The sequence below is a fragment of the Panulirus ornatus genome, chromosome 13 (assembly GCF_036320965.1).
Source record: "Panulirus ornatus isolate Po-2019 chromosome 13, ASM3632096v1, whole genome shotgun sequence".
NCBI classification, from domain to species: domain Eukaryota; kingdom Metazoa; phylum Arthropoda; class Malacostraca; order Decapoda; family Palinuridae; genus Panulirus; species Panulirus ornatus.
The window spans coordinates 60,655,240-60,683,027 of record NC_092236.1 but is presented as its reverse complement, the minus strand read 5'-3'; the positions used below and the strand labels follow the sequence as shown (position 1 = coordinate 60,683,027).

At 41.3% G+C, this 27,788-nt stretch overlaps 1 protein-coding gene across 9 annotated transcripts in view; it reads left to right on the top strand.

The window, feature by feature from the left end:
- Gnptab (N-acetylglucosamine-1-phosphate transferase subunits alpha and beta) overlaps nucleotides 1–27,788 on the top strand; it is a 160,185-nt gene that overhangs the window by 57,955 nt on the left and 74,442 nt on the right. For all 9 annotated transcript variants that reach the window (XM_071669098.1, XM_071669100.1, XM_071669099.1 and 6 more), the window contains 4 exons: nucleotides 14,858–15,058; nucleotides 15,291–15,490; nucleotides 15,629–15,731; nucleotides 24,888–25,130. In XM_071669098.1, coding sequence (XP_071525199.1) covers nucleotides 14,858–15,058; nucleotides 15,291–15,490; nucleotides 15,629–15,731; nucleotides 24,888–25,130 — 747 coding nt within the window. The remainder of the gene's footprint in view (nucleotides 1–14,857; nucleotides 15,059–15,290; nucleotides 15,491–15,628; nucleotides 15,732–24,887; nucleotides 25,131–27,788) is intronic.

Here is a 27,788-nt window from a genome sequence, read left to right as displayed (position 1 = left end):
AGACTGTGGGGAAATGAGTCCTTGTTGATGTAGGAACAACCACATAGCTGGCTGGCACATTACCTGGAAGAATTGCTTATCAGTGAAAAAGCTTTACTCTCTCTCCCTTTTGTGGTCTGCCCCATGAGCAGGCAACATCCTTTGCTCACCTTTTATGAGTGACTGAAAAGTACATGCAGCTCATTCTTGTCTGAACATGGTCCAAGCTCAGCCACTCAGCAAGTGTCACCTTGCTCATGTCACGACCCACCTCCGTCTAGCAATTCAAAGCTCTTTCATTTCTTTGGTACACAGTGTGATAACTATGTCAAGTGGCTTTCCTGCAGAACAGCTGACTTTAAGCTTGGTAACACTTTCCTTCATTTTATTTATTTTTTAGGTATCATCATGTAGGTTTCTGATGGTAAGCAGCCACTGACCAGTGAGGTTTATTACTGGTACTACCCACCTGGGTATTAGGAGGGTTAGAGATGGCTGTGTATTAATTGTCAAGTTGCATTCCTTTGACCCAGCTAACTGTCTTTTCTTTCTGCTACACCCACATGTGGACTGCTGGTATTCTGTCCACAAACATACATATCTCCATGTCACGCATAACACTTGACAACACTTAACTTACACAGCTCTTTCTTCCTAACTCTAGATTTTCCTGTGTTGAGCACTGTGTGCTAGCCCTGCCTTTTGGCAAAATATCAGGAGCAATAGATTGAAGTAGTAGGTTATATCATTAGACAGAAGCAGTAGATAGGAACATTAGGTTAGAGCATGAGATAGAAGTTGTAGGTTGGAATATTAGGCAGGAACATTTGGTAAATATGTGAGATAGAAATATTCAGTAGGAATATTCAGTAGGACCTCTTGAAACACTGTGCTATAGTTGCTGTTTGCCCATGGCCTGTTAAGGGTGAGACACCAAAGGCTAAGATGCAACACTGGAGTTTACCAGATTTGGAGACTCTTTTGCCATGGCCATTCCTTAAAGGAGCTCCCGAAGGAAACGGGCATCAGAGATATAGATAAGAAGATAGATTTGGTGTATCTGAATTGAAAAGAGGGAATTATGTTTGTGGAAAATGGATGGTGAAAGTGTCAGCTTAGAAAAGAGGCTTGCATGGGGAGGTACTTGGAAAGATTTGATGAAGAACGGCAAAATGTTAAGACAAAAAGGGACTGAAGGAGTTGTTGAGGAATGGGAAGTATTTAGGGAAGCACTGCTTTATGTGTGGGTAAAGTGTGTTTTATATGGAATGTAGGATGTGAACATGTGATAGATGGTAAAGAGTGGTGGATGAGGAAATTAGATTGTTAGTAAATGAGAAAAGAGAGGTGTATGGGAGTTACATATTGGGAAGGAGTGTGAGTGATAGAAAGATGTAGTGGAAGAAGCTGCAGGAGGTCTAGAGAAAGGTGCACAGGCTGAAAAAGAGGCAAGTGAGAGTTAGGTTGAGAAAATATTGGTAGACTTCAGGGAGAATGAGAAAATGTTTTGGATGGAAATGAACGTCTGAGGAGAACAAGAGAACAAATTGGAACATCAGTGAAGGAAGCAGATGGGGAAATGGAACCTGGCAAAGAAGAGGTGAAGAAGAAATGGAGTGAGAATTTTAAAGGACCAATGAATATGTTAGATGATAGGAGGGTTGAGAGATGTGGGTGTTTGGGACATGAACATGTACAGAGAGGGAAAGAAATGTTCATTGGTTTGGTGAAAAGATAAGAAGTAATGAAAGTCTTGCATATGATGAAGTTTGGCAAAGCAGTTAGAGTAGGTTAGATTGCATTTGAACTTTTCAAGATAGGGATGACAGTGCTGTTGATATGTTATGATTTTCACTGTATTTATGGCTGAAGTTGAGGTGCCTGAGAGTTGGTATAATTCCATTGTACAAAGGCAAAGGAGATGAAAGTTAATGTTTGAATTTAAGAAATATAAGTGGGTTAAGTATATGTAGTACATTGTATGTGAGAGTGGTGTCTGAGAGGATTGGGTCGTGCACAGAGCATACTGGGGAGGAACAGTGTGACTTCAGGAGTAATAGAGGATGTGAGAAAAAGAAGGTTTTGTATGTGGTATTTATGGGTCTAGAGAAAAAGTATGTGATTGGGTTGATAGAGGTGCTTCGTGAAAGGAGTTATGAATAGATGGTGTGAGGAAAGCTGCTAGAATCAGAGAAGTTTCTGTCAAGAGAGTAAGATGAGTGTGCAAGTAGAAAGAGAGGAGGGTGAGAGGCTTCAGGTGAAGATGAGTCTGTGACAAGTGGATGTAATGTCACCATGGCTTTTTAATATTCAATGGATGTGATTGTGAGGGAAGTAAATCCTAGGATATAGATGATTGGGGTGGGTCTGCTGTCTGTTGGATGTAAGGGGCCATGGGAGGTGAGTTAGTGGCTGTTTGCTGATGACATATCTTATGTGGCAGGCTGGAGTGGGAAACTTCTGAAGTTAGTATCTGAGTTTAGCAGTGTGTGTGTGTGAAATGGAAGAATTGAGAGTTAATGTAAATAAAAGTACAAGTTTAGCCAGAGAGAAACATTTTGGATGGAGTATGAATAGAGAAAACATGGAGGAAGTGGCATGTTTTGATATCTGTTAGTGGACATGGCAGCAAATGGAACCAAGGGAGCTGTGTAAGTCATAGGTGGATGTGGGGGCTAAGGTCCTGGGAGTATGGTGGATTGTGTGGAAAAAGAGGGAATAGATGGGTTTGTTTGATGGTACAGCCTTTAAATGAAACAAAATCCAACTATTTCTTGGGTCATTTTTTATATGTGGAGCAATTGCTATTTCTGTGCTTGCTCATGGTGGAGAAATCATATGTGTAGCAGCATAGGATGGTCATGAAAGTCAAATGATATTATTTGCAGCTTTAGTTACCCTGTGATATTTAAAGCAGAAGGATGCAACTTTTTGACACTTTCCTGGTGTTTAGTGATATTTTTACTATTTTTGCTCCAGATGATGTTTTCCCTCAGTAACTAAACGTAGGTTTTAAGAAAACGTGTATAGAAGAAAAAGCATGTATTGCTGCTAGGAAGCAAGAAAATGTGTCTTTAAGTCAGATTTCAAGATATACTCTCAGGGTGCATTCACCATTCAGACTTTGTATTTCTTCCTTTTAACGTCATCCTTCCCTGAAAAGCTTAGGCTAGTCAACTTAGGAAGACCAGTAAGATGACTGATAACCTGATGAATTGTGAAGTGTTGAAAAATCCATCCCTTTCAGGTGTCTTGCAGGGCTTCTTAGGTTGACCAGTCCCAGCTTTTAGGGAGGGATGATGTTAGAAGGTAGAATATAGTGTCTGGATGGGTTTTAGGGAAAGAATCTTGAAGAGGGTAGATGTGTTGGAAAAAAAAAAAATTTTGAGGACCGTATATGGAGTGAGGAGAGTTGATCAGTTAAGGAATTATAGGGTGAAAGAGAGGTGTGGTAGTTAGAAGAGATTGGTTGAGAGAGCTGAAGAGGGTGTTGAAAAGGTTCAGACATATGGAAAGGATGAGTGAGGAGAAACTGACTCAGAAGTTATACATAGCATAATTGGAGGGGACAAGGGGAAGGGGCAGACCAAGGGGAAGAAAGCAATAGAAGACCTCAGGGGAGATGGGGACATTATGTTTGGGGTAAGCCAGTGATCCATTTATTTAATATAGTGTTGCATGTTTGTTGTTGCCACTGAGGTGGCAGAGTGTTGTGATGTGATTGTGAGGTTATCTGTGTATATATTTATACATTTTATCCCTGGGGTAAGGGAGAAAAAATTTAACCTCTGTATTTCCTGCATGTCGTAGAAGACAACAATGAAGGGGGTGGGAACGGGGCTGGAAACTCCCTCCCCTCCCCTTTCTTGGGTTTTGATTTCTAAAAGAAGGAAGAGAAGGAGCCAAGCAGGGCATGCTCATCCTTCTCAGAAGCTCAGGCTGGCATGTTTAGATGTGTGTGGATGTAACCAAGATGAGAAGTGAGGAGAGATAGATAGTTTGTTTGACGGAAGAAACATGGATGTTATGGCTCTGAGTGAAACAAAGCTCAAGGGTTAAAGGGAAGAATGGTTTGGAAATGTCTTAGGAGTAAAATCAGGGGTTATTGAGAGGACAGTAGTTAAGGAAGGAGTAGCTTTACTCCTGAAGCTGGAGTTATAGGAGTGTGATACAGTATAAAGAAGTAAATTTTGGATTGATGTGGGTAAAACTGAAAGTGGATGGTGAGAGATGATTGAAATTATTAGTGCTCATGCACATTTCCATGAGAAGACAAGTATTTTGGCTGCAGTTGAGTGGATGTGTCATTAGTTTTGATGTGGGAAAATGGATATTAGTGATGGTTGATTTAAATGCAAAGGTGACTTATGTGGCAGTTAAGGGTATAACTTGGGGGCATGGAGTATTCAGTGTTATGAAATGGAAAGTATGAACAGCTTGTGAAGTTGTGTGCTGGAAAAGGACTGGTGAATGGGAATACCTGATTTGAAATACCTGGTTGAAGCCTCTTGTTTTTCATTCAAAGTGGCATAGAGCAAATTATCTCGCACCTTATCCACGTTCCTGATAGTTCTGATCCCTGTCCTAATACTCTAGAGTTCTTTTTCACCTGAAACCGTGTAGAACTACACAGTTTCATAAATGTATCTAATGTAACATCACACACACCTCTGGCAACCTCTTCTAAGTATAGATATTGGCACCTCGACAAAGCTGACTGGAATAACTTATAAAAATTCTTTTCTGCCTTTCTTTGGGTAAATTACCGCATCTTATGTGGTGATGCTTCTGTCTTTGCCAGTTGCCTAGCAGAGGTCATTGTTGTGGGAATGGAAGGATTTATTTCCTTTTCCTCCAAAACAAACTGTTCTAGTCCATGGTTCATCTGTTCGTGTTCTGAGGCCATTCAATCAAGGGATCTGGCATATTAGGCTTGGAAAAACTCTCCTTCCTCTGGCTCTCACTCAGCATGTATCACTGCCTGTAATCACTGCAAGTACATTATCCATCAGGCAAAGCATTCCATTCTTCAAAGGAAGTGTGATACCTTCTCATCATCCATTGAGATGTCTTTCTGGTCTTTAGCTAAAGGCATCACTAACAGCTTGTGTCATTCTTTCCTTCCCTCACTTTCTGTTCTGATGGTATTGTAGCTGTCTCTTCCATCAGCAAAGCAACCCTCTTTGGTTCCCATCCTCTGACTTTACCTTGGATGCCTCAAACATTCCTTCACCCATGATGCTTCTTCCCCTAATCATATGCCCTTCCCCGTAATCTCTTTTTGGACTCGGAAAAGTGCTTCTCTCTCTGGGCACAAGGAAGGCTTATGGTCCTGATGGCATCCATTCCCATTTGCTGAAAGAGTATGCTTTTGAACTTGCACCTGTGCTTTCATGTCTGTTCCGGTCCTGTTTAAATACCAGAACTTTTCCATCTTCTTGGAAGAATGCATTGGCACATCTTGTGGGGGCAAAGGTCTTAAGAATATATGGTGTGGGAGGTAAGATGCTAGTATCAGTGAGAGATTTTTATCAAGGGTGTGAGGCATGTGTACAAGTAGGAAGAGAGGAGAGTGAATGACTCCCAATGAAGGTTGGTTTGCATCAGGGGTGTGTGATTTCACCATGGTTGTTTGATCTGTTTATGGATAGGGTGGTGAGAGAGGTAAATGCAAGAGCCTTGAAGGGAGGGGTAAGTTTGCAGTCTGTTTGGGATGAGATGGTTTGGGAAGTGTCATTTGTTGTTCACTGATGATACAGCATTGGTGGCTGATTCAAGGGAGAAACTGCAGAAGTTGGTGACTCAGTTTAGAAGAATGTGTAAAAGGAGAAAGTTGAGAATAGATGTGAATAAAAACAAAGTTATTAGGTTCAGCAGGATTATGGGATGGAGTTAGGATGTAAGTTTGAATGGAGAAAAATTGGAGGAAGTGAAGTGTTTTAGATATCTTGGGAATGGACCTACCAATGAATGGAACCATGGAAGTGGAAGAGAGTCAGAATAGGGTGGGGGAGGGATAGAAGGTTCTTCAAGCGATGAAGAAAATGTGGAAAGAGAGAACATTATCTTGGAGAGCTAAAAAAGGTGTGTTTGAGGATAATGTGTGGTGGTGATGAACTGGTTTGGTCGAGTAAGTAATGAAAGGGTAAGATAGATGAATGGTACTAAAAAGAGTGTGATTGAGAGAGCAGGAGTGTGTTGAAATGGTTTTGTGAAATCTCTAGGGTAAACCATGGAATGGTCCGTGGGGCCTGGATATGGATAGGGAGCTGTTGTTTCGGTACATTACACATGACAGCTAGAGACTAGCTTACGTGTTAATTGACAGGCGCGCGAAAGAGAGACTTTTCGATGTTAATGTGCTGAGAGGTGCAACTGGAGGGATGTCTGATCATTATCTTGTGGAGGCTAAGGTGAAGATTTGTATGGGTTTTCAGAAAAGAAGAGTGAATGTTGGGGTGAAGAGGGTGGTGAGAGTAAGTGAGCTTGGGAAGGAGACTTGTGTGAGGAAGTACCAGGAGAGACTGAGTACAGAATGGAAAAAGGTGAGAACAATGGAAGTAAGGGGAGTGGGGGAGGAATGGGATGTATTTAGGGAATCAGTGATGGATTGCGCAAAAGATGCTTGTGGCATGAGAAGAGTGGGAGATGGGTTGATTAGAAAGGGTAGTGAGTGGTGGGATGAAGAAGTAAGAGTATTAGTGAAAGAGAAGAAGAGGCATTTGGACGATTTTTGCAGGGAAAAAATGCAATTGAGTGGGAGATGTATAAAAGAAAGAGACAGGAGGTCAAGAGAAAGGTGCAAGAGGTGAAAAAAAGGGCAAATGAGAGTTGGGGTGAGAGAGTATCATTAAATTTTAGGGAGAATAAAAAGATGTTCTGGAAGGAGGTAAATAAAGTGCGTAAGACAAGGGAGCAAATGCGAACTTCAGTGAAGGGCGCAAATGGGGAGGTGATAACAAGTAGTGGTGATGTGAGAAGGAGATGGAGTGAGTATATTGAAGGTTTGTTGAATGTGTTTGATGATAGAGTGGCAGATATAGGGTGTTTTGGTCGAGGTGGTGTGCAAAGTGAGAGGGTTAGGGATAATGATTTGGTAAACAGAGAAGAGGTAGTAAAAGCTTTGCGGAAGATGAAAACCGGCAAGGCAGCAGGTTTGGATGGTATTGCAGTGGAATTTATTAAAAAAGGGGGTGACTGTATTGTTGACTGGTTGGTAGGGTTATTTAATGTATGTATGACTCATGGTGAGGTGCCTGAGGATTGGCGGAATGTGTGCATAGTGCCATTGTACAAAGGCAAAGGGGATAAGAGTGAGTGCTCGAATTACAGAGGTATAAGTTTGTTGAGTATTCCTGGTAAATTATATGGGAGGGTATTGATTGAGAGGGTGAAGGCATGTACAGAGCATCAGATTGGGGAAGAGCAGTGTGGTTTCAGAAGTGGTAGAGGATGTGTGGATCAGGTGTTTGCTTTGAAGAATGTATGTGAGAAATACTTAGAAAAGCAAATGGATTTGTATGTAGCATTTATGGATCTGGAGAAGGCATATGATAGAGTTGATAGAGATGCTCTGTGGAAGGTATTAAGAATATATGGTGTGGGAGGCAAGTTGTTAGAAGCAGTGAAAAGTTTTTATCGAGGATGTAAGGCATGTGTACGTGTAGGAAGAGAGGAAAGTGATTGGTTCTCAGTGAATGTAGGTTTGTGGCAGGGGTGTGTGATGTCTCCATGGTTGTTTAATTTGTTTATGGATGGGGTTGTTAGGGAGGTGAATGCAAGAGTTTTGGAAAGAGGGGCTAGTATGAAGTCTGTTGGGGATGAGAGAGCTTGGGAAGTGAGTCAGTTGTTGTTCGCTGATGATACAGCGCTGGTGGCTGATTCATGTGAGAAACTGCAGAAGCTGGTGACTGAGTTTGGTAAAGTGTGTGAAAGACGAAAGTTAAGAGTAAATGTGAATAAGAGCAAGGTTGTTAGGTACAGTAGGGTTGAGGGTCAAGTCAATTGGGAGGTGAGTTTGAATGGAGAAAAACTGGAGGAAGTGAAGTGTTTTAGATATCTGGGAGTGGATCTGGCAGCAGATGGAACCATGGAAGCGGAAGTGGATCATAGGGTGGGGGAGGGGGCGAAAGTTCTGGGAGCCTTGAAGAATGTGTGGAAGTCGAGAACATTATCTCGGAAAGCAAAAATGGGTATGTTTGAAGGAATAGTGGTTCCAACAATGTTGTATGGTTGCGAGGCGTGGGCTATGGATAGAGTTGTGCGCAGGAGGATGGATGTGCTGGAAATGAGATGTTTGAGGACAATGTGTGGTGTGAGGTGGTTTGATCGAGTAAGTAACGTAAGGGTAAGAGAGATGTGTGGAAATAAAAAGAGCGTGGTTGAGAGAGCAGAAGAGGGTGTTTTGAAATGGTTTGGGCACATGGAGAGAATGAGTGAGGAAAGATTGACCAAGAGGATATATGTGTCGGAGGTGGAGGGAACGAGGAGAAGAGGGAGACCAAATTGGAGGTGGAAAGATGGAGTGAAAAAGATTTTGTGTGATCGGGGCCTGAACATGCAGGAGGGACAAAGGAGGGCAAGGAATAGAGTGAATTGGAGCGATGTTGTATACCGTGGTTGACGTGCTGTCAGTGGATTGAATCAAGGCATGTGAAGCGTCTGGGGTAAACCATGGAAAGCTGTGTAGGTATGTATATTTGCGTGTGTGGACGTATGTATATACATGTGTATGGGGGTGGGTTAGGCCATTTCTTTCGTCTGTTTCCTTTAGCTACCTCGCAAACGCGGGAGACAGCGACAAAAAAAAAAAAAAAGCTAGAGACTAAGTGTGAATGAATGTGGCCTTTTTTTTTTCCCTGGTGCTACCTCGCTGATGCAGGGGTTGGCGATGTTTCCTGTAGGGTGGGACGGCGGTGGGAATGTATGAAGGCGAGCAATTATGAACATTTACACGTGTACATATGTATGTGTTTGTATATGGGTATATGTTGATATGTATATGTATGTGTATGTGCATTTATGTATATATATGTGTATACTTCCCACGCATTACCCATGTGTCATAGAAGGCAACTAAAGGGGATGGGAAAGGGGGCCTAGAAACCCTCTCCTCCTTGTATTTTAACTTTCTAAAAGGGAAAACAGAAGAAGTCACTTGGGGAGTGCTCATCCTCCTCGAAGGTTCAGATTGGGGTTTTTAAATGTGGGTGGATGTAACCAAGATGAGAAAAAAAGGAGAGATAGGTAGTATGTTTGAGGAAAGGAACCTGGATGTTTTGGCTCAGAGTGAAATGAAGCTTAAGGGTAAAGGGGAAGAGTGGTTTGGGAATGTTTTGGGAGTAAAGTCAGGGGTTTGTGAGAGGACAAGAGCAAGGGAAGGAGTAGCACTACTCCTGAAACAGGAGTGGTGGAAGTAAGTGATAGAGTGTAAGAAAGTAAACTCTAGATTGAATGGGTAAAAGTGAAAGTTGATGGAGAGATGGGTGATTATTGGTGCCTATGCACCTGGGCATGAGAAGAAAGATCATGAGAGGCAAGTGTTTTGGGAGCAGCTGAGTGAGAGTGTTAGTAGTTTTGATGCACAAGATCGGATTATAGTGATGGGTGATTTGAATGCAAAGGTGAGTAATGTAGCAGTTGAGGGGATAATTGGTGTACATGGGGTGTTCAGTGTTGTAAATGGAAATGGTGAAGAGCTTGTAGATTTATGTCCTGAAAAAGGACTGGTGATTGGGAATACCTGGTTTAAAAACAGAGATATACATAAAATATACGTATGTAAGTAGGAGAGATGGCCAGAGAGCATTATTGGATTACGTGTTAATTGATAGGTGCGTGAAAGAGAGACTTGAGGTTTGGGAATGTTTTGGGAGTAAAGTCAGGGGTTTGTGAGAGGACAAGAGCAAGGGAAGGAGTAGCACTACTCCTGAAACAGGAGTGGTGGAAGTAAGTGATAGAGTGTAAGAAAGTAAACTCTAGATTGAATGGGTAAAAGTGAAAGTTGATGGAGAGATGGGTGATTATTGGTGCCTATGCACCTGGGCATGAGAAGAAAGATCATGAGAGGCAAGTGTTTTGGGAGCAGCTGAGTGAGAGTGTTAGTAGTTTTGATGCACAAGATCGGATTATAGTGATGGGTGATTTGAATGCAAAGGTGAGTAATGTAGCAGTTGAGGGGATAATTGGTGTACATGGGGTGTTCAGTGTTGTAAATGGAAATGGTGAAGAGCTTGTAGATTTATGTCCTGGAAAAGGACTGGTGATTGGGAATACCTGGTTTAAAAACAGAGATATACATAAAGTATACGTATGTAAGTAGGAGAGATGGCCAGAGAGCATTATTGGATTACGTGTTAATTGATAGGTGCGTGAAAGAGAGACTTTTGGATGCTAATGTGCTGAGAGGTGCAACTGGAAGGATGTCTTATCATTATCTTGTGGAGGCAAAGGTGAAGATTTGTAGAGGTTTTCAGAAAAGAAGAGAGAATGTTGGGATGAAGAGAGGTCAGAGTAAATGAGCTTAGTAAGGATACTTGTGTGAGGAAGTACCAGGAGAGACTGAGTGCAGAATGGAAAAAGGTGAGAGCAAATGATGTAAGGGGAGTGAGGGAGGAATGGGATACATCTAGGGAAGCAGTGATGACTTGCGCAAAGGATGCTTGTGGTATGAGAAGCGTGGGAGGTGGGCAGATTAGAAAGGGTAGTGAGCGGTGGGATGAAGAAGTAAGATTATTAGTGAAAGAGAAGAGAGAGACATTTAGACGATTCTTACAGGGAAATAGTGCAAATGACTGGGAGATGTATAAAAGAAAGAGGGAGGAGGTCAAAAGAAAGGTGCAAGAGGTGAAAAAGAGGGCAAATGAGAGTTGGGGTGAGAGAGTATAATTGAATTTTAGGGAGAATAAAAAGATGTTTTGGAAAGAGGTAAATAAAGTGCGTAAGACAAGAGAACAAATGGGAACATCGGTGAAGGGGGCTAATGGGGAGGTAATAACAAGTATTGGTAATGTGAAAAGGAGATGGAGTAAGTATTTTGAAGGTTTGTTGAATGTGTTAGATGATAGAGTGGCAGTTATAGGGTATCTTGGTCGAGGTGGTGTGCAAAGTGATAGGGTTAGGGAGATTGATTGGCTAAACAGAGAAGAGGTAGTGAAAGCTTTGCAGAAGAAGAAAGCTGGCAAGGCGGCAGGTTTGGATGGTATTGCAATGGAATTTATTAAGAAATGGGGTGACTGTGTTGTTGACTGGTTGGTGAGGATGTTTAATGTATGTATGGCTCATGATGAAGTGTCTGTGGATTGGCAGAATGCATACATAGTGCCATTGTACAAAGAGAAAGGGCATAAAGGTGAGTGCTGAAATTACAGAGGTATAAGTTTGTTGGGTATTCCAGGGAAGTTAAATGGGAGGGTATTGATTGAGAGGATGAAGGCATGTACAGAACATCAGATTGGGGAAGAGCAGTGTGGTTTGAGAAGTGGTAGAGGATGTGTGGATCAGGTGTTTGTTTTGAAGAATATGTGTGAGAAATATTTAGAAAAATCATGGATTTATATGTAGCATTTATGGATCTGGAGAAGGCATATGATAGGGTTGATAGAGATGCTTTGTGGAAGGTAGTAAGAGTATATGGTGTAGGAGGCAAGTTGCTAGAAGCAGTGAAAAGTTTGTATCGAGGATGTAAGGCATGCATACGAGTAGGAAGAAAGGAAAGTGATTGGTTCTCAGTGAATGTAGGTTTGCGGCAGGGGTGTGTGATGTCTCCATGGTTGTATAATTTGTTTATGGATAAGGTTGTTAGGGAGGTGAATGCAAGAGTTTTGGAGAGAGGGGCAAGTATGCAGTCTGTTGTGGATGAGAGGGCTTGGGAAGTGAGTCAGTTGTTGTTCGCTGATGATACAGCACTGGTGGCTGATTTGGGTGAGAAACTGCAGAAGCTGGTGACTGAGTTTGTTAAAGTGTGTGAAAGAAGAAAGCAGAGAGTAAATGTGAATAAGAGCAAGGTTATTAGGTACAGTAGGGTTGAGGGTCAAGTCAATTGGGAGGTAAGTTTGAATGGAGAAAAACTGGAGGAAGTGAAGTGTTTTAGATATCTGGGAGTGGATTTGGCAGTGGATGGAACCATGGAAGCGGAAGTGAATCATAGGGTGGGGGAGGGGGCGAAAGTTCTGGGAGCGTTGAAGAATGTGTGGAAGTCGAGAACATCATCTCAGAAAGCAAAAATGGGTATGTTTGAAGGAATAGTGGTTCCAACAATGTTGTATGGTTGCAAGGCGTGGGCTATAGATAGAGTTGTGCGGAGGAGGGTGGATGTGCTGGAAATGAGACGTTTGAGGACAATATGTGGTGTGAGGTGGTTTGATCGAGTAAGTAATGTAAGGGTAAGAGAGATGTGTGGTAATAGAAAGAGTGTGGTTGAGAGAGCAGAAGAGGGTGTTTTGAAATGGTTTGGTCACATGGAGAGAATGAGTGAGGAAAGACTGACCAAGAGGATATATGTGTCAGAGGTGGAGGGAACAAGGAGAAGTGGGAGACCAAATTGGAGGTGGAAAGATGGCTTGAAAAAGATTTTGAGTTATCAGGGCCTGAACATGCAGGAGGGTGAAAGGCATGCAAGGAATAGAGTGAATTGGAACGATGTGGTATATCAGGGTCGATGAGCTGTCATTGGATTGAACCAGGGCATGTGAAGCGTCTGGGGTAAACCATGGAAAGTTCTGTGGGCCTGGATGCAGAAAGGGAGGTGTGGTTTCGGTGCATTATACATGAGAGCTAGAGACTGAGTGTGAGCGAATGTGGCCTTTGTTGTCTTTTCCTAGCGCTACCTTGTGCACATGCGGGGGCGGTTGTTATTTCATGTGTGGCGGGGTGGTGACGGGAATGAATAAGGACAGACTATGAATTATGTACGTGTGTATATATGTATATGCCAGTGTGTGTGTATATATATGTGTACATTGAGATGTATAGGTATGTATATTTGCGTGTGTGGACGTGTATATATATACATGTGTATGTGGGTGGGTTGGGCCATTCCTTTGTCTGTTTCCTTGCGCTACCTTGCTAACGCGGGAGACAGTAACAAAGTATAATGATAAAAAAAAATATATATATATATATATATATATATATATATATATCACCAGAGTTGCACATTAAGAGTATAGTTAAGGATACTATATTTATCGCCAGAGTTGCACATTAAGAGCATAGTTAAGGATACAACCTGTACGCTGGCAAATATTAGAATAGCTTTCAAATATATGGATAAAAAAATGTTGAACAAGCTATTTGTGTCTTACATAAGGCCTAAACTAGAATATGGTTCCCAAGTTTGGTAGGTTGTAGTTGGTAGGCAGCCACCCACCAGTGAGGTATGTTACTGGTACTACCCTCCTGGGTACTGGGAGGATTAGTGATAGTTTTGTAGTGCGCCAGCACTTCATCTGGCTTAAGTAGCCTTACTCACATATGGACTCCTGGCATTCTGTCCACACACGTACAGTCTCTCCTTGTCACACAACTGATTCTTTGTAACTCTAGATTTTTCTGCTGTGAGCACTGTATGCTATCCCTGCCCTTTGGGAAAAGATGGGAGCAGTGGATAGAGGTAGTAGGTAAAGACATCAGACAGGAGCATTAGGTAGAAACATTAGGTAGAAGTGGTAGGTTGGAACATTTAGACAGGAACATTAGGTAGACATTTGGTAGAGATAGTTGGAATGAACATTTGGTAGGACCCTTTGGAAACACTGTCCCAGAGTTACCCTTTGCTAGTGGCCTGTTATGGGTGAGGCATTGAAGGCTTAGAAGTGGCACTGTAGTTCACCAATTATGTAGACTTTTACCATGGCCATCCCCTTGAAGGAGTTCCCCAAAGGGAACAGGCATCAGATAGATAGGTAGATAGATTGGACATTGTGCCTGAAGAAGCACAAAGAGCCAATAAAAAAGGTCAACAAAGGGCAACAAAGATATTATTAGAATTAAAAGAGCTGTGTTACTGGGAAAAGCTAGAGGCTTTAAATTTGCCCAGCTTGAAAGAGTGAAGATTGAGTGGTAACCTGATCACAATCGTTAAGATTTTAAAAGAGATTGATAACGTAGACAGTGAACAATTCTTCAAGAAATGTAGGGATAAAGAAACCAGGAGATATAATGTGAAATTGATTAAGAAACTTGTTGAAAATGCCATGTGTCACAGATGATGCCTAGTGTGGTTAGAACTGTATTAAGTGACCATTCGGTGTCATGGAAGGTTAGAGGCTGGACTCGTGTTTGCGTTTAAATGGGTGACATGTTTTTTTGTATTCTGAACTAGTTTAGGTCATTCAAGTTTTGGAAGGAAGTTAGTTTATTAAGTAAAGAGCAAATACATATTTCAACATACTTTGCTAAAGAAAATGAAATTTGAAAATTATTTGGTGAATTTTGATTAGATTTGGTACAACTAGCATCAAAATGAGATGAAATTTTAGTGACTTATTAGAAAGAATCACCACAAAAAAATCATCATAGAATTGTTTCTTAAGCATAATATTCATGCAAGCATATTAACATAGATCATTGATTACTTTCAGGCTTGCAGTTTTATTTTGATATTTATGAGATATTGACTGATACACAGTTCAGTAAGATTGTGTTTTAAGATGTTTACTGTTAATTGGTTTAAAGACCGGCTGTTAACAGACAAAGAGTTACCAGTTGTAACCAGTTTTAACACTCTCTTTTGCACTTAAGTGTAATTGGTCATGAAACCAGCTTTTGTAATGGATACATAATGTAAAGCATTTCCCATTCATTAGCAGTGGATGTTCAGGTTATTTACTTGTTGACTATGATGAAAACAGATACATAACAATTTCTCTCTCAACAGTGTGCTGTTTATGGGTCATCAAATGTTCAGCTGTTGGAGTGCAAGGATGATGGATTGATCACAATGCTACTGCAGTCTGACACCCACCCAGAAATTTCACCCAACACTTCCATTAAAATTCGACAGGCTATGCTCATGTTGCAACCAGATAAAGAAGACCACATGAAGGAAATTGATGCCAATAGGTTTGAGGATAATGAAGTAAGTAATGCACAAAAGCTATTTACATTGAAAGAAATTTAATCTTTGTGTTCTGGTGACTGCTTGAATCTTTTTTTGTAGTTTAATTAGACAATACAGTATTGAAATATAGTGAGAGAAATTTGGTGTTCCTTACTTATTCTAACTCTGATAATATGCTTAATGATTCTTACTCTGATAATGATTTGACTATTTACCTTCATAGATTTTTTTATTTTTCTACAACTAATAGGAGCTTCGCTATTCACTACGGTCTTTAGAGAAGCATGCCCCTTGGATTCGAAAAATATTTTTGGTGACCAATGGACAGATTCCTTATTGGCTTAACCTGGATCATCCACGACTTACTATTATAACCCATCAAGAGATATTCACAAACATGAGTCATCTCCCCACTTTTTCATCCCCAGCAATTGAAAGTCATATTCACAGGTCAGGATTCAAAAGGTCTGCATGAAATTATTGCAGCATGATAAATGAAAAACATTTTATCTTGTGTTAAATAGAAAGATGAACATTTTCTGGTAATGTATTATCAGTATTTGATCTGATGCACAACATGTAATGCAGAATTCCTGGATTATCGGAGCATTTCCTGTATTTGAATGATGATGTGATGCTTGGCTCTGAGGTTTGGCCGGAGGACTTCTACTCTCCTGCTTCAGGATACAAGGTAACTATTTAATTGTGTTTTGAATTATTGATGAGTTTATAAGCCATTTTCAAAACAGTTTCAGTGGTAATTTTTGTTCATAATTGATCACCGTTTCTCATGTTAGTGCCAGGAACAGATGAAAAAAGGCTGCATCTGCTCATCCCTTCTCTAGGTGTCATGTGTTATGTACAAAAACCACAGTGCACTATCTTTAACCATGCCCTGCAGACCTTTCCATGGTTTACCCTGGACACTTCACATATGCTGCTTCAGTCCATTGACAGCATGTTGATGCCAGTATACTGCAGTGTTCTAGTTTATTCTGTCCCTTGCATGCCAGTCACCCTCCTGCATGTGCAGTCCCCTTTTGTTGAAAATCTTATTCACTCCATTCTTCCATCTCCAATTTGGTCTCGCCATTCTCCTTGTTCCCTCCACTTTTGGCACATAACTCCTCTTTATGAACTTTTCTCACTCATTCTTTCCATATGTCTATATCATTTCAGCACAGCCTCTTCAACTCTCTCAGCAACACTCTTTTTTTATTTCCTCACATCTCTCATACTTTTTCATTACTTATTCAATCAAACCACCTCACACCACATATTGTCTTCAAACTTTTTGATTTCCAACTCATCCATCCTCCTTTTCACAGCCTTATTTGTAGCTCATTTGTCGCATCCGTATGATATTGTTGGGCCTACTATACTTTTAAACATACCTATTTTTGCCCTTTCAGATAACCATCTCCACACATTCTTCATCTCTCCCATTTATGAAACAAACATGACACACTTAACTACTTATGACAAGGAAATGGTTACCATACTAAGTTTTTTATTGAATTCCTTAATCACAATTGAAGAAACATTTTGAATAATGCAACCAGTGAAAATATTTCAAGCATCTGATTAAGAGGAGTTGAAGGTTAGAGAAAGAAAGAGCTCTAAATTACTGAAATGCTTGGACCAGTTAAATCCTAATGGATCTAATGACCCAAATAACTTAGCTCCTAGATTTTTGAGAGAGGTCAGGAGACAACTAATATACTCCATAACAAAAATATTCAACAGACCTCTGTCAGATGGTCAGGTGCCAACTGACTTGAAACGAACAAATGTTACTCCTATATATAAAAAAGAAGACAGAGTGTAACTTGAACTACCGCCCAATTAGCCTTTCTTCAATGTTAGGTAGAACGATGGAAAAATAATATGAGATGAAATTGTCATATTTCCAGATTACAAAATTATATCGGACAACCAGTATGGTATCTGCTGTAGAAGATCCTGCCTGACAAATTTGCTGGAATTTTTAATGTTATTCATCAGAATTGGGACAAAATAGTACCATCTGATGCAGTATATTTAGATTTCCAAAGGGCTTTCAATAAAGTGCCTCTCAGGAGACCTTTACATAAACTCAAGCAGTGAATCATTGAAGAACTCTGTGCATGGATCAGAGACTGGCTTACTGGAAGAAAGCAATGTGTATTGTTAAATGGCTAAGCCTCAGATTGAATAGATATAACGAGCGGTGTACCACAGGGGTCAGTCCTAGGCCCAGTTTTTCTCATAATATACATTAATGACCTAGAACTCTGTCTTGTATCTAGGATCTCCAAATTTGCTGATGATACTAAACTGGGAGGTAGAGCTGTAAACAGGTGGGACTGCAAAATGATTCAAAGAAGTCTTAACTTACTAGAAGAGTGGTCAGACAGATTACACATGAAATTTAATATAGACAAATGTAAAGTTTTGCACTTTGGAGACAAGAATATGTTACAACTACAAACTATTTGGAAACTCTCTAACTAAAGTAAATGAAGGAAAGGACCTTGGAGTTGTCATTAGCAACAATCTGAAGCACACTAAATAGTGTCAAGCAGCAAGTAAAAAAAAGGCAAGCAAATGATAGGTTTCATAGCCAGGAACATAAATTACAAGACACCAAAAACAATTCTCACTCTTTATAATTTTCTCCAAGCTATAAAAAGGATGAGGAAAAATACAAGAAAATACAGTTACCAGGATAAATGGGATAAAATTCAAAGCTAGAAGATGTAGTATGGACATAGGAAAAAGCTTCTTTTCATATAGGTGTGTTGAGCACTGGAGGAAGTTACTGTCAGATGAAGTGAATGCCAAGACTATAAATACCTTCAATAATGATTTAGATATTTTTTTAAACTCAGGTATACTCTGAAAAAACACCAGAAATAAGCTGTATAAATGATAGTGGTAATGGTGACGGTAGAAGGCTAATGTGCAGCAGCGGGGAGTTGGTGATAGCCTAAAAACTGCGGGGCATAATTACATTTTCTTGTCAAGTTAAACTTTTTTTTACCAGACAACTCAGTTGTGGGCAAATCTGGCTTCCTGTTGTCTGTCTTTCTCATGTAAACTCATGTAAACCCTTATCCACCCTCTGACTCACTTCTGCTTCCATGGTTCTATACACTGCCATGTCCACTCATAGGTATCTAAAGCACTTCACTGTTTGCAAGTTTTCTTGATTCAAACTCACGCCCCAACTAACCAGTCCTTCAACCCTGTTAAACCTAATAACTTGCTTTTATTCTTATTTACTTTCAACTTCCTTCTTTCACACACTCCTCCAAATTCAGTTAACAGTTTCTCACTCGAATCTATCACCAGTGCTGTGCATCGATGAACAACATTTGACTCACTTCTTAGTCTCTTTCACTCCCTACAGAAAGCATTCTTGCCTGTCTTTTCAAGATTTTCACATTTACCTCCCTCACTACCCCAACCATAAACAAACTGGTCAACAATGGTGACTTCACACACCCCTATTGCAGACCAGCCTTCACTTGAAACCATTCACTCTTTCTCTTCCTACTTGTACACATGCCATACTTCCATGTTTAAAACTTCTTGCTGCATGTAGCAGCTGTCCTCCCACTCTGTATACTCTTAAGACTTGCCTTAAATATCTCTATCAACCCTCTCTTATGCCTTCTCCAGATCTATAAATGGGGATAGGGGAGAAAGAATACTTCCCACGCATTCCTCACGTGTCGTAGAAGGTGACTAAACGGGATGGGAGCGGGAGGCTAGAAACCCCTCCCCTCCTTGTATTTTAACTTTCTGAAAGGGGAAACAGAAGGAGTCATGCAGAGAGTGCTCATCCTCCTCGAAGGCTCAGATTGGGGTGTCTAAATGTGTGTGGATGAAACCAAGATGAGAAAAAAGGAGAGATAGGTAGTATGTTTGAGGAAAGGAACCTGGATGTTTTGGCTCAGAGTGAAATGAAGCTCAAGGGTAAAGGGGAAGAGTGGTTTGGGAATGTTTTAGGAGTAAAGACTGGGGTTAGTGAGAGGACAGGAGCAAGGAAAGGAGTAGCACTACTCCTGAAACAGGAGTTGTAGGAGTATGTGATAGAGTGTAAGAAAGTAAACTCTAGATTGATATGGGTAAAACTGAAAGTGGATGGAGAGAGATGGGTGATTATTGGTGCCTCTGTACCTGGCCATGAGAAGAAAGATCATGAGAGGCAAGTGTTTTGGGAGCAGCTGAATGAGTGTGTTAATAGTTTTGATTCACGAGACCGGGTTATAGTGATGGGTAATTTGAATGAAAAGGTGAGTAATGTTGCAGTTGAGGGAATAATTGGTGTACATGGGGTGTTCAGTGTTGTAAATGGAAATGGTGAAGAGCTTGTAGATTTATGTCTTGAAAAAGGACTGGTGATTGGGAATACATGGTTTAAAAAGAGATATACATAAGTATACGTATGTAAGTAGGAGAGATGGCCAGAGAGCATTATTGGATTATGTGTTGATTGATAAGCGTGCGAAAGAGAGACTTTTAGATGTTAATGTGCTGAGAGGTACAACTGGAGGGATGTCTGATCATTATCTTGTGGAGGCGAAGGTGAAGATTTGTAGAGGTTTTCAGAAAAGAAGAGAGAATGTTGAGGTGAAGAGAGAGGTGAGAGTAAGTGAGCTTAGTAAGGAGACTTGTGTGAGGAAGTACCAGGAGAGACTGAGTGCAGAATGGAAAAACGTGAGAGCAAAGGACATTAGGGGAGTGGGGGAGGAATGGGATGTATTTAGGGAAGCAGTGATGGCTTGCACAAAAGATGCCTGTGGCATGAGAAGCATGGGAGGTGGGCAGATTAGAAAGGGTAGTGAGTGGTGGGATGAAGAAGTAAGGTTATTAGTGAAAGAGAAGAGAGAGGCATTTGGACAATTTTTGCAGGGAAATAGTGCAAATGAGTGGGAGATGTATAAAAGAAAGAGTCAGGAGATCAAAAGAAAGGTGCAAGAGATGAAAAAGAGGGCAAATGAGAGTTGAGGTGAGAGAGTGTCATTAAATTCTTAGGGAGAATAAAAAGATGCTTTAGAAGAAGGTAAATAAAGTGTGTAAGACAAGAGAACAAATGGGAACATTGGTGAAGGGAGCTAATGGGGAGGTAATAACAAGTAGTGGTGATGTAAGAAGGAGATGGAGTATACAGAGAAGAGGTAGTAAAAGCTTTGCGGAAGATGAAAGCTGGTAAGGCAGCGGGTTTGGATGGTGTTGCAGTGGAATTTATTAAAAAAGGGGGTGACTGTGTTGTTGACTGGTTGGTAAGGATATTTAATGTATGTATGACTCATGGTGAGGTGCCTGAGGATTGGCGTAATGCATGCATAGTGCCATTGTACAAAAGCAAAGGGGATAAAGGTGAGTGCTCAAATTGCAGAGGTAAAAGTCTGTTGAGTATTCCTGGGAAATTAATGGGGGGTATTGATTGAGAGGGTGAAAGCATGTACAAAGCATCAGAATGGGGAAGCGCAGTGTGGTTTCAGAAGTGGTAGAGGATGTGTGGATTAGGTGTTTGCTTTGAAGAATGTATGTGAGAAATACTTAGAAAAGCAAATGGATTTGTATGTAGCATTTATGGATCTGGAGAAGGCATATAATAGAGTTGATAGAGATGCTCTGTGGGGGGTATTAAGAATATATGGTGAGGGAGGAAAGTTGCTAGAAGCCATAATAAGTTTTTATCGAGGATGTAAGGCATGTGTATGAGTAGGAAGAGAGGAAAGTGATTGGTTCTCAGTGAATGTTGGCTTGCGGCAGGGTTGCGTGATGTCTCCATGGTTGTTAAATTTGTTTATGGATAGGGTTGTTAGGAAGGTGAATGCAAGAGTTTTAGAGAGAGGGGCAAGTATGCAGTCTGTTGTGCATGAGAGGGATTAGGAAGTGAGTCAGTTGTTGTTCACTGATGATACAGTGCTAGTGGCTGATTTTCAGGTGAGAAACTGCAAAAGTTGGTGACTGAGTTTGGTAAAGTGTGAAAGAAGAAAGCTGAGAGTAAATGTGAATAAGAGCAAGGTTATTAGGTACAGTAGAGTTAAGGGACAAGTCAATTAGGAGGTAAGTTTGAATGGAGAAAAACTGGAGGAAGTGAAGTGTTTTAGATATCTGGGAGTGGATCTGGCAGCGGATGGAACCATGGAAGTGGAAGTGAGTCACAGGGTGGGGGAGGGGGGGCAAAAGTTCTGGGAGCATTGAAAAATGTGTGGAAGGTGAGAACATTATCTCGGAAAGCAGAAACAGGTATGTTTGAAGGAATAGTGGTTCCAACAATGTTATATGGTTGCGAGGCGTGGGCTATAGATAGGGTTGTGCATAGGAGGGTGGATATGCTGGAAATGAGATGTCTGAGGACAATATGTGATGTGAGGTGGTTTGATCGATTAAGTATTGAAAGGGTAAGAGAGATGTATGGTAATAGAAAGATTGTGGTTGAGAGAGCAGAAGAGGGTGTTTTGAAATGGTTTTGTCACATGGAGAGAATGAGTGAGGAAAGATTGACCAAGAGGATATATGTGTCAGAGGTGGAGGGAACAAGGAGAAGTGGGAGACCAAATTGGAAGGGGAAAGATGGAGTGAAAAAGATTTTGAGTTATCAGGGCATGAACATGCAGGAGGGTGAGAAGCGTGCAAGGAATAGAGTGAATTGGAACGATGTGGTATACTAGGGTCGACGTGCTGTCAATGGATTGAGCCAGGGCATGTGAAGCGTCTGGGGTAAACCATGGAAAGGTTTGTGGGGCCTGGATGTGGAAAGGGAGCTGTGGTTTTGGTGCATTATACATGACAGCCAGAGACTTGAGTGTGAACGAATGTGGCCTTTGTTGTCTTTTCCTAGCACTACCTCATGCACATGCAGGGGGAGGGGGCTGTCATTTCATGTGTGGTGGTGGGAATGAATAAAGGCAGCAAGTAAGAATTATGTACATGTGTATATATGTATATGTCTTTGTGTAGACATGTATGTATATACATGTGTATGTGGGTGGGTTGGGCCATTCTTTCATCTGTTTCCTTGCGCTACCTCGCTAACGCAGGAGACAGCGACAAAATATGATAAATAAGATAGATAGATGAATAAAATCCAGTGGTTTTTCCCTAAGTTGTAGAAGTAAAGAAGATAAATTTTCATCCGTTTTTTCTTCAGTCATACCCTATTTGTCTGTGACAAATTCTTAAACCCTACAAAACTCTTTTGAAATTCATATATATTCTTGTCTCTCTTTTCCCACTGCATTTAACTTTCTCCTGTGAAAGACTCCCTTTATTATCGTTCATATACCTATGAAGGCAGCTTTCATTGTCTCTTTCAGCATTCACAGATAGTGGACTTTGCAGTGGATGGAACCATTGAAGTGAGTCACAGGGTGGGGGAGAGGGTGAAGGTTCTGGGAACGATGATGAATGTGTGGAAGGAGAGAATGTTATCTCGGAGAGCAAAAATGGGTATGTTTGAAGGAATAGTAGTTCCAACAATGTTATATGGCTGTGAGGCATGGGCTATAGATAGGGTTGTATGGAGAAAAGCGGATGTGTTGGAAATGAAATGTTCGAGGACAATATGTGGTGCGAGGTGGTTGGATTGCGTAAGTATTGTAAGGGTAAGAGAGAGAGGTGTGGAAATAAAAAGAGTATGGTTAAGTGAGCAGAAGAGTGTTTGTTGAATTGGTGTGGATATATGTAGAGAATGAGTGAGGAAAGATTGACAAAGAGTATATATGTGTCAGAGGTGGAGGGAAGAAGGAGAAGTGGGGGACCAAATTGGAGGTGGAAGGATTGAGTGAAAAAGATGTTGAGCGATTGGGGCCTGAACATACAGGAGGGTGAGAAGCTTGCAAGGAACAGAGTGAATTGGAACAATGTGGTATACTGGGGTCGATGTGCTTTCAGTGGACTGAACCAGGGCATGTGAAGCGACTGGGGTAAACCATGGAAAGGTCTTTTGGGCCTGGATGTGGATAGGGAGCTGTGGTTTCATTGCATTACACATGACAGCTAGAGACTGATTGTGGATGAATGGGGCCTTTTTGTCTGTTTTCCTGGCACTACCTCGCTGAAGCAGGGAATAGCGATGCTGTTCTCCTGTGGGGCGGGGTAGTGACAGGAAAGGATGAAGGCAAGCAAGTATGAATATATACATGTGTATGTAAAGGGGAAGAGTGGTTTGGGAAAGTCTTGGGAGTAAAGTCAGGGGATGATGAGAGGACACTCGCTAAGGAAAGAGTGGCATCTTTGAAGCTGGAGTTGTGGGAGTATGTGTTAGAGTGTAAGAAAGTGAATTGTAGATATGATGCGAGTAAAACTGAAAGTGGATTGAGAGAGATGGGTAATTATTGGTGCTTATGCACCTGGCCATGAGAAGAATCATGAGGCAAGTGTTTTGGGAGCAGATGAGTGAGTGTGTCAGCAGCTTTGATGCACGAGACTGGGTTATAGTGATGGGTGATTTAAATGTGAAAGTAAGGAATGTGGCAGTTGAGGGTATTCCCTGGGGATAGGGGAGAAAGAATACTTCCCACGTATTCCCTGCGTGTCGTAGAAGGCGACTAAAAGGGAAGGGAGCGGGGGGCTGGAAATCCTCCCCTCTCAGTTTTTTTTTTTTCAATTTTCCAAAAGAAGGAACAGAGAAGGGGGCCAGGTGAGGATGTTCCCTCAAAGGTCCAGTCCTCTGTTCTTAACGCTACCTTGCTAACGCGGGAAATGGCGAATAGTATAAAAAAAAAAAAAAAAGGAATGTGGCAGTTGAGGGTATAATTGGTGTGCATAGGATATTCACTGTTGGTGAAGAGCTTGTGGATTTGTGTGCTGAAAAAAGACTGGTGATTGGGAATATCTGGTTTAAAAAGAGAGATATACATATGTATGTGAGTAGGAGAGATGGTCAAAGGGCATTATTAGATTATGTGTTAATTGATAGTCATGTAAGAGAGAGACTTTTGGATGTTAATGTGTTGAGAAGGGCAGCTGGAGGGATGTCTGACCACTGTCTTGTAGGCAAGGGTGAAGATTTGAAGAGGTTTTCAAAAATGAAGAGAGAATGTTGGGGAGAAGAGAGAGTGATTACAAATTACTGACTCCCCAAGCCCTCTCATCCACAACAGACTGCATACTCTCTCCAAAACTCTTGCATTTACCTCCCTAACCACCCCATCCATAAACAAATTAAACAACCATGGAGACATGACACACCCATGCTGCAAACCGACATTCGCTGGGATCCAATCACTCTCCTCTCTTCCTACTTGTCCACATGCCTTACATCCTTGGTAAAAACTTTTCACTGTTCTAGCAACTTACCTCCCACACCATATACTCTTAAGACCTTCCACAGAGCATCTCTATCAACCCAGTCATATTTCTTCTCCAGGTCCATAAATGCTACATACAAATCGATTTTTTTTTCAAGTATTTCTCATACACATTCTTCAAAGCAAACACCTGATCCACACATCCTCTACCACTTCTGAAACCACACTGCTCTTCCACAGTCTGATGCTATGTACATGCCTTTATGCTCTCAATCAATACCCTCCCATATAATTTCCCCGTAATAATCAACAAACTTATACCCCTGTAGTTTGAACACCCACCTTTATCCCCTTTGTGTTTGTACAATGGCGCTATGCGTGCATTCCGCCAATCCTCAGGCACCTCACCATGATCCATACATACATTGAATATCCTTACCAACCAATTAACAACTCAGTCACCCCCTTTTTTAATAGATTTCATCACTACCATCCAAACCCACCACCTTGCTGGCTTTCATTTTCCCCTTAGCTTTCACTGCCTCTTCTATTTACCAAACCATTCTCCCTGACTCCTGACCCTCTCACTGTTTCAGGTATATTTATCTTGGTCGCTGCCTGAATGTTCATCAGGATGTCCTGGTTCTTGGCTTGGTGATGGCTACTGTGATACATCCTGCAACACAACAGCTTGTGAATGGGATGGTGGGGATTGTGCTGGAGAGAAGGGAGAAGGGGACTTGCAGGATATGGGAGATGAATTTGGAACTGATATGACTGTTGAGTTTTGTGCACCATCATGTTCTGATCTTTGGCTGGCAGATAAATACTGTGATCAGGTAAGTCCTTACAAAAGATTATTGCAATCTTGTCATATCAGCATTCTTTTGACTGTAATTTTGTCACATCAGCATTCTTTTGATTATAATTTTGTCACATCAGTATTATTTAGTCTGCCTGTTCTCCTCATTATATGTTATTATTGTTTATATATATTTATTATACTTAATCACTGTTTTCCACGTCAGCAAGGTAGTGCCAGGAAACAGATGAAGAAAGGCCCATCCACTCATACACACACACTCACATGTATATACATTTCAACATATACTTACATGTACATACACAGACGTATACATATATACACATGTATGTATTCATACTTGCTTCCTTCATCCATTCTTGTCCCCACCATGCCACACATGAAATAGCATCCCTTCCCCCAGCAAGGTAGAGCCAGGAAAAGACAAAAAAAAAAAGGCCACATTTGTTCATACTCAGTCTCTAGCTGTCATGTGTAATGCACTGAAAGCACAGCTTCCTTTCCAGATCTCGGCCCCTGAGACCCTTCCATGGTTTACCCCAGATGCTTCACATGCCCTGGTTCAGTCCATTGACAGCACATTGACCCCGGTATACCACATCGTTCCAATTCACTCTATTCCTTGCACACCTTTTACCCTCCTGTATGTTAAGGCCCCGATTGCTCAAAATCTTTTCCACTCCATCCTTCCACCTCCAATGTGGTATCCCGCTTCTTCTTGTTCCCTCCCCCTCTGACACATAAATCCTCTTTGTTAATCTTTCCTCACTCATTCTGTCCGTATATCTATACCATTTCAACACTCCCTCCTCTGCTCTCTCAACCGCACTCCTTTTATTTCCACACATCTCTCTTACCCTTACATTACTTACTCAATTAATCCATTGACAGCATGTTGACCCCAGTATACCACGTCATTCTAATTCCCTCTATTCATTGCACACCTATCACCCTCTTGTATGTTCAGGCCCTGATTGCTCAAAATCTTTTTCACTCCCTCCTTCCACCTGCAATTTGGTGTCCTGCTTCTCCTCGTTCCCTCCACCTCTGACACATAAATCCTCTTTGTCAATCTTTCCTCACTCATTCTCTCAATATGTCCAAACCATTTCAACACTCCCTCTTCTGCTCTGTCAACCACTCTCCTTTTATTTCCATGCATCTCCCTTACCCTTACATTACTTACTCGATCAAACCACCTTACATCACATATTGTCCTCAGACATCTCATTTCCAACACATCCACCCTCCTCTGTACAACCCTATCTATAGCCCATGCCTCGCAATCATATAACATTGTTGGAACTACTATTCCTTCAAACGTACCCATTTTTCCTCTCCAAGATAACTTTCTCTCATTCCACACATCATTCATCGCTCCCAGAACCTTCGCCCCATCCCCCACTCTGTGACTCACTTTTGCTTTCATAATTCCATCTGCTATTAAGTCCATTCCCAGATATCTGAAATATTTCACTTTCTCCAAGTTTTCTCCTTTCTCACTTACATCCCAGTTAACTTGTCCCTCAACCCTACTGAACCTAATGACCTTGCTCTTATTCACATTTACTCTCAACTTTCTTCTTTCTCACACTTTTCCAAACTCAGTCCCCAACCTCTGCAGTTTCTCAAACTCAGTCACCAACCACTGCAGTTTCTCACCCGAATCAGCCACTAGAGTTGTATCATCGGCAAACAACAACTGACTCACTTCTCAAGCCCTCTCATCCCAACAGACTGCATACTTGCCCCTCTCTCCGAAACTCTTGCATTTACCTCCCTAACCACCCCATCCATTAACAAGTTAAACAACCATGGGGACATCACACACCCCCTGTCGCAGAGCGACATTCATTGGGAACCAATCACTCTCCTCTTTTCCTACTCGTATACATGCCTTACATTCTTGGTAAAACCTTTCACTGCTTCTTGCAACTTACCTCCCACTCCATATACTCATAAAGCCTTCCACAAAGCTTCTTTGTCACCCCTATCATATTTCTTCTTCAGATCCTTAAATGCTGTGTACAAATCCATCTGTTTTTCAAAGTATTTCACACATTCTTCAAAGCAAACACTTGATCCACATATCCTCTACCACTTTGGAAACCACACTGCTCCTCCCCAATCTGATGCTCTGTACATGCCTTCACCTTCTCAATCAATACCCTCCAATACAATTTCCCAGGGATACTTAACAAACCTATGCCTGTGTAGAGTGAACACTCACCTTTATCCCCTTTGCCTTTGTACAATGGCACTGTGCACACATTCTGCCAATCTTCAGGCACTTCACTATGATCCATTCATACATTGAATATCAACAACACAGTCACCCCTTTTTTTTTAATGAATTCCACTGCAGTACCATCCAAACCCACCACCTTGCTGGATTTCATCTTCCATAAAGCTTTCACTACCTCTTCTCTGTTTACCTAACTATTCCTCCTGACCCTCTTGCTTCGCACACCACTGTGATCAAAACACCCCATAACTGCCACCTTGTCATCAGACACATTCAACAAACCTTCAAAATACTCCCTCCATCTCCTCATTTCATCACAACCTGTTATTACCTCCCTACTTACCCCCTTCACTGATGTTTTCATTTGTTCTCTTTTCTTATGCATGTTATTTGCCTCATTCCAAAACATCTTATTCTCCCTAAAACATA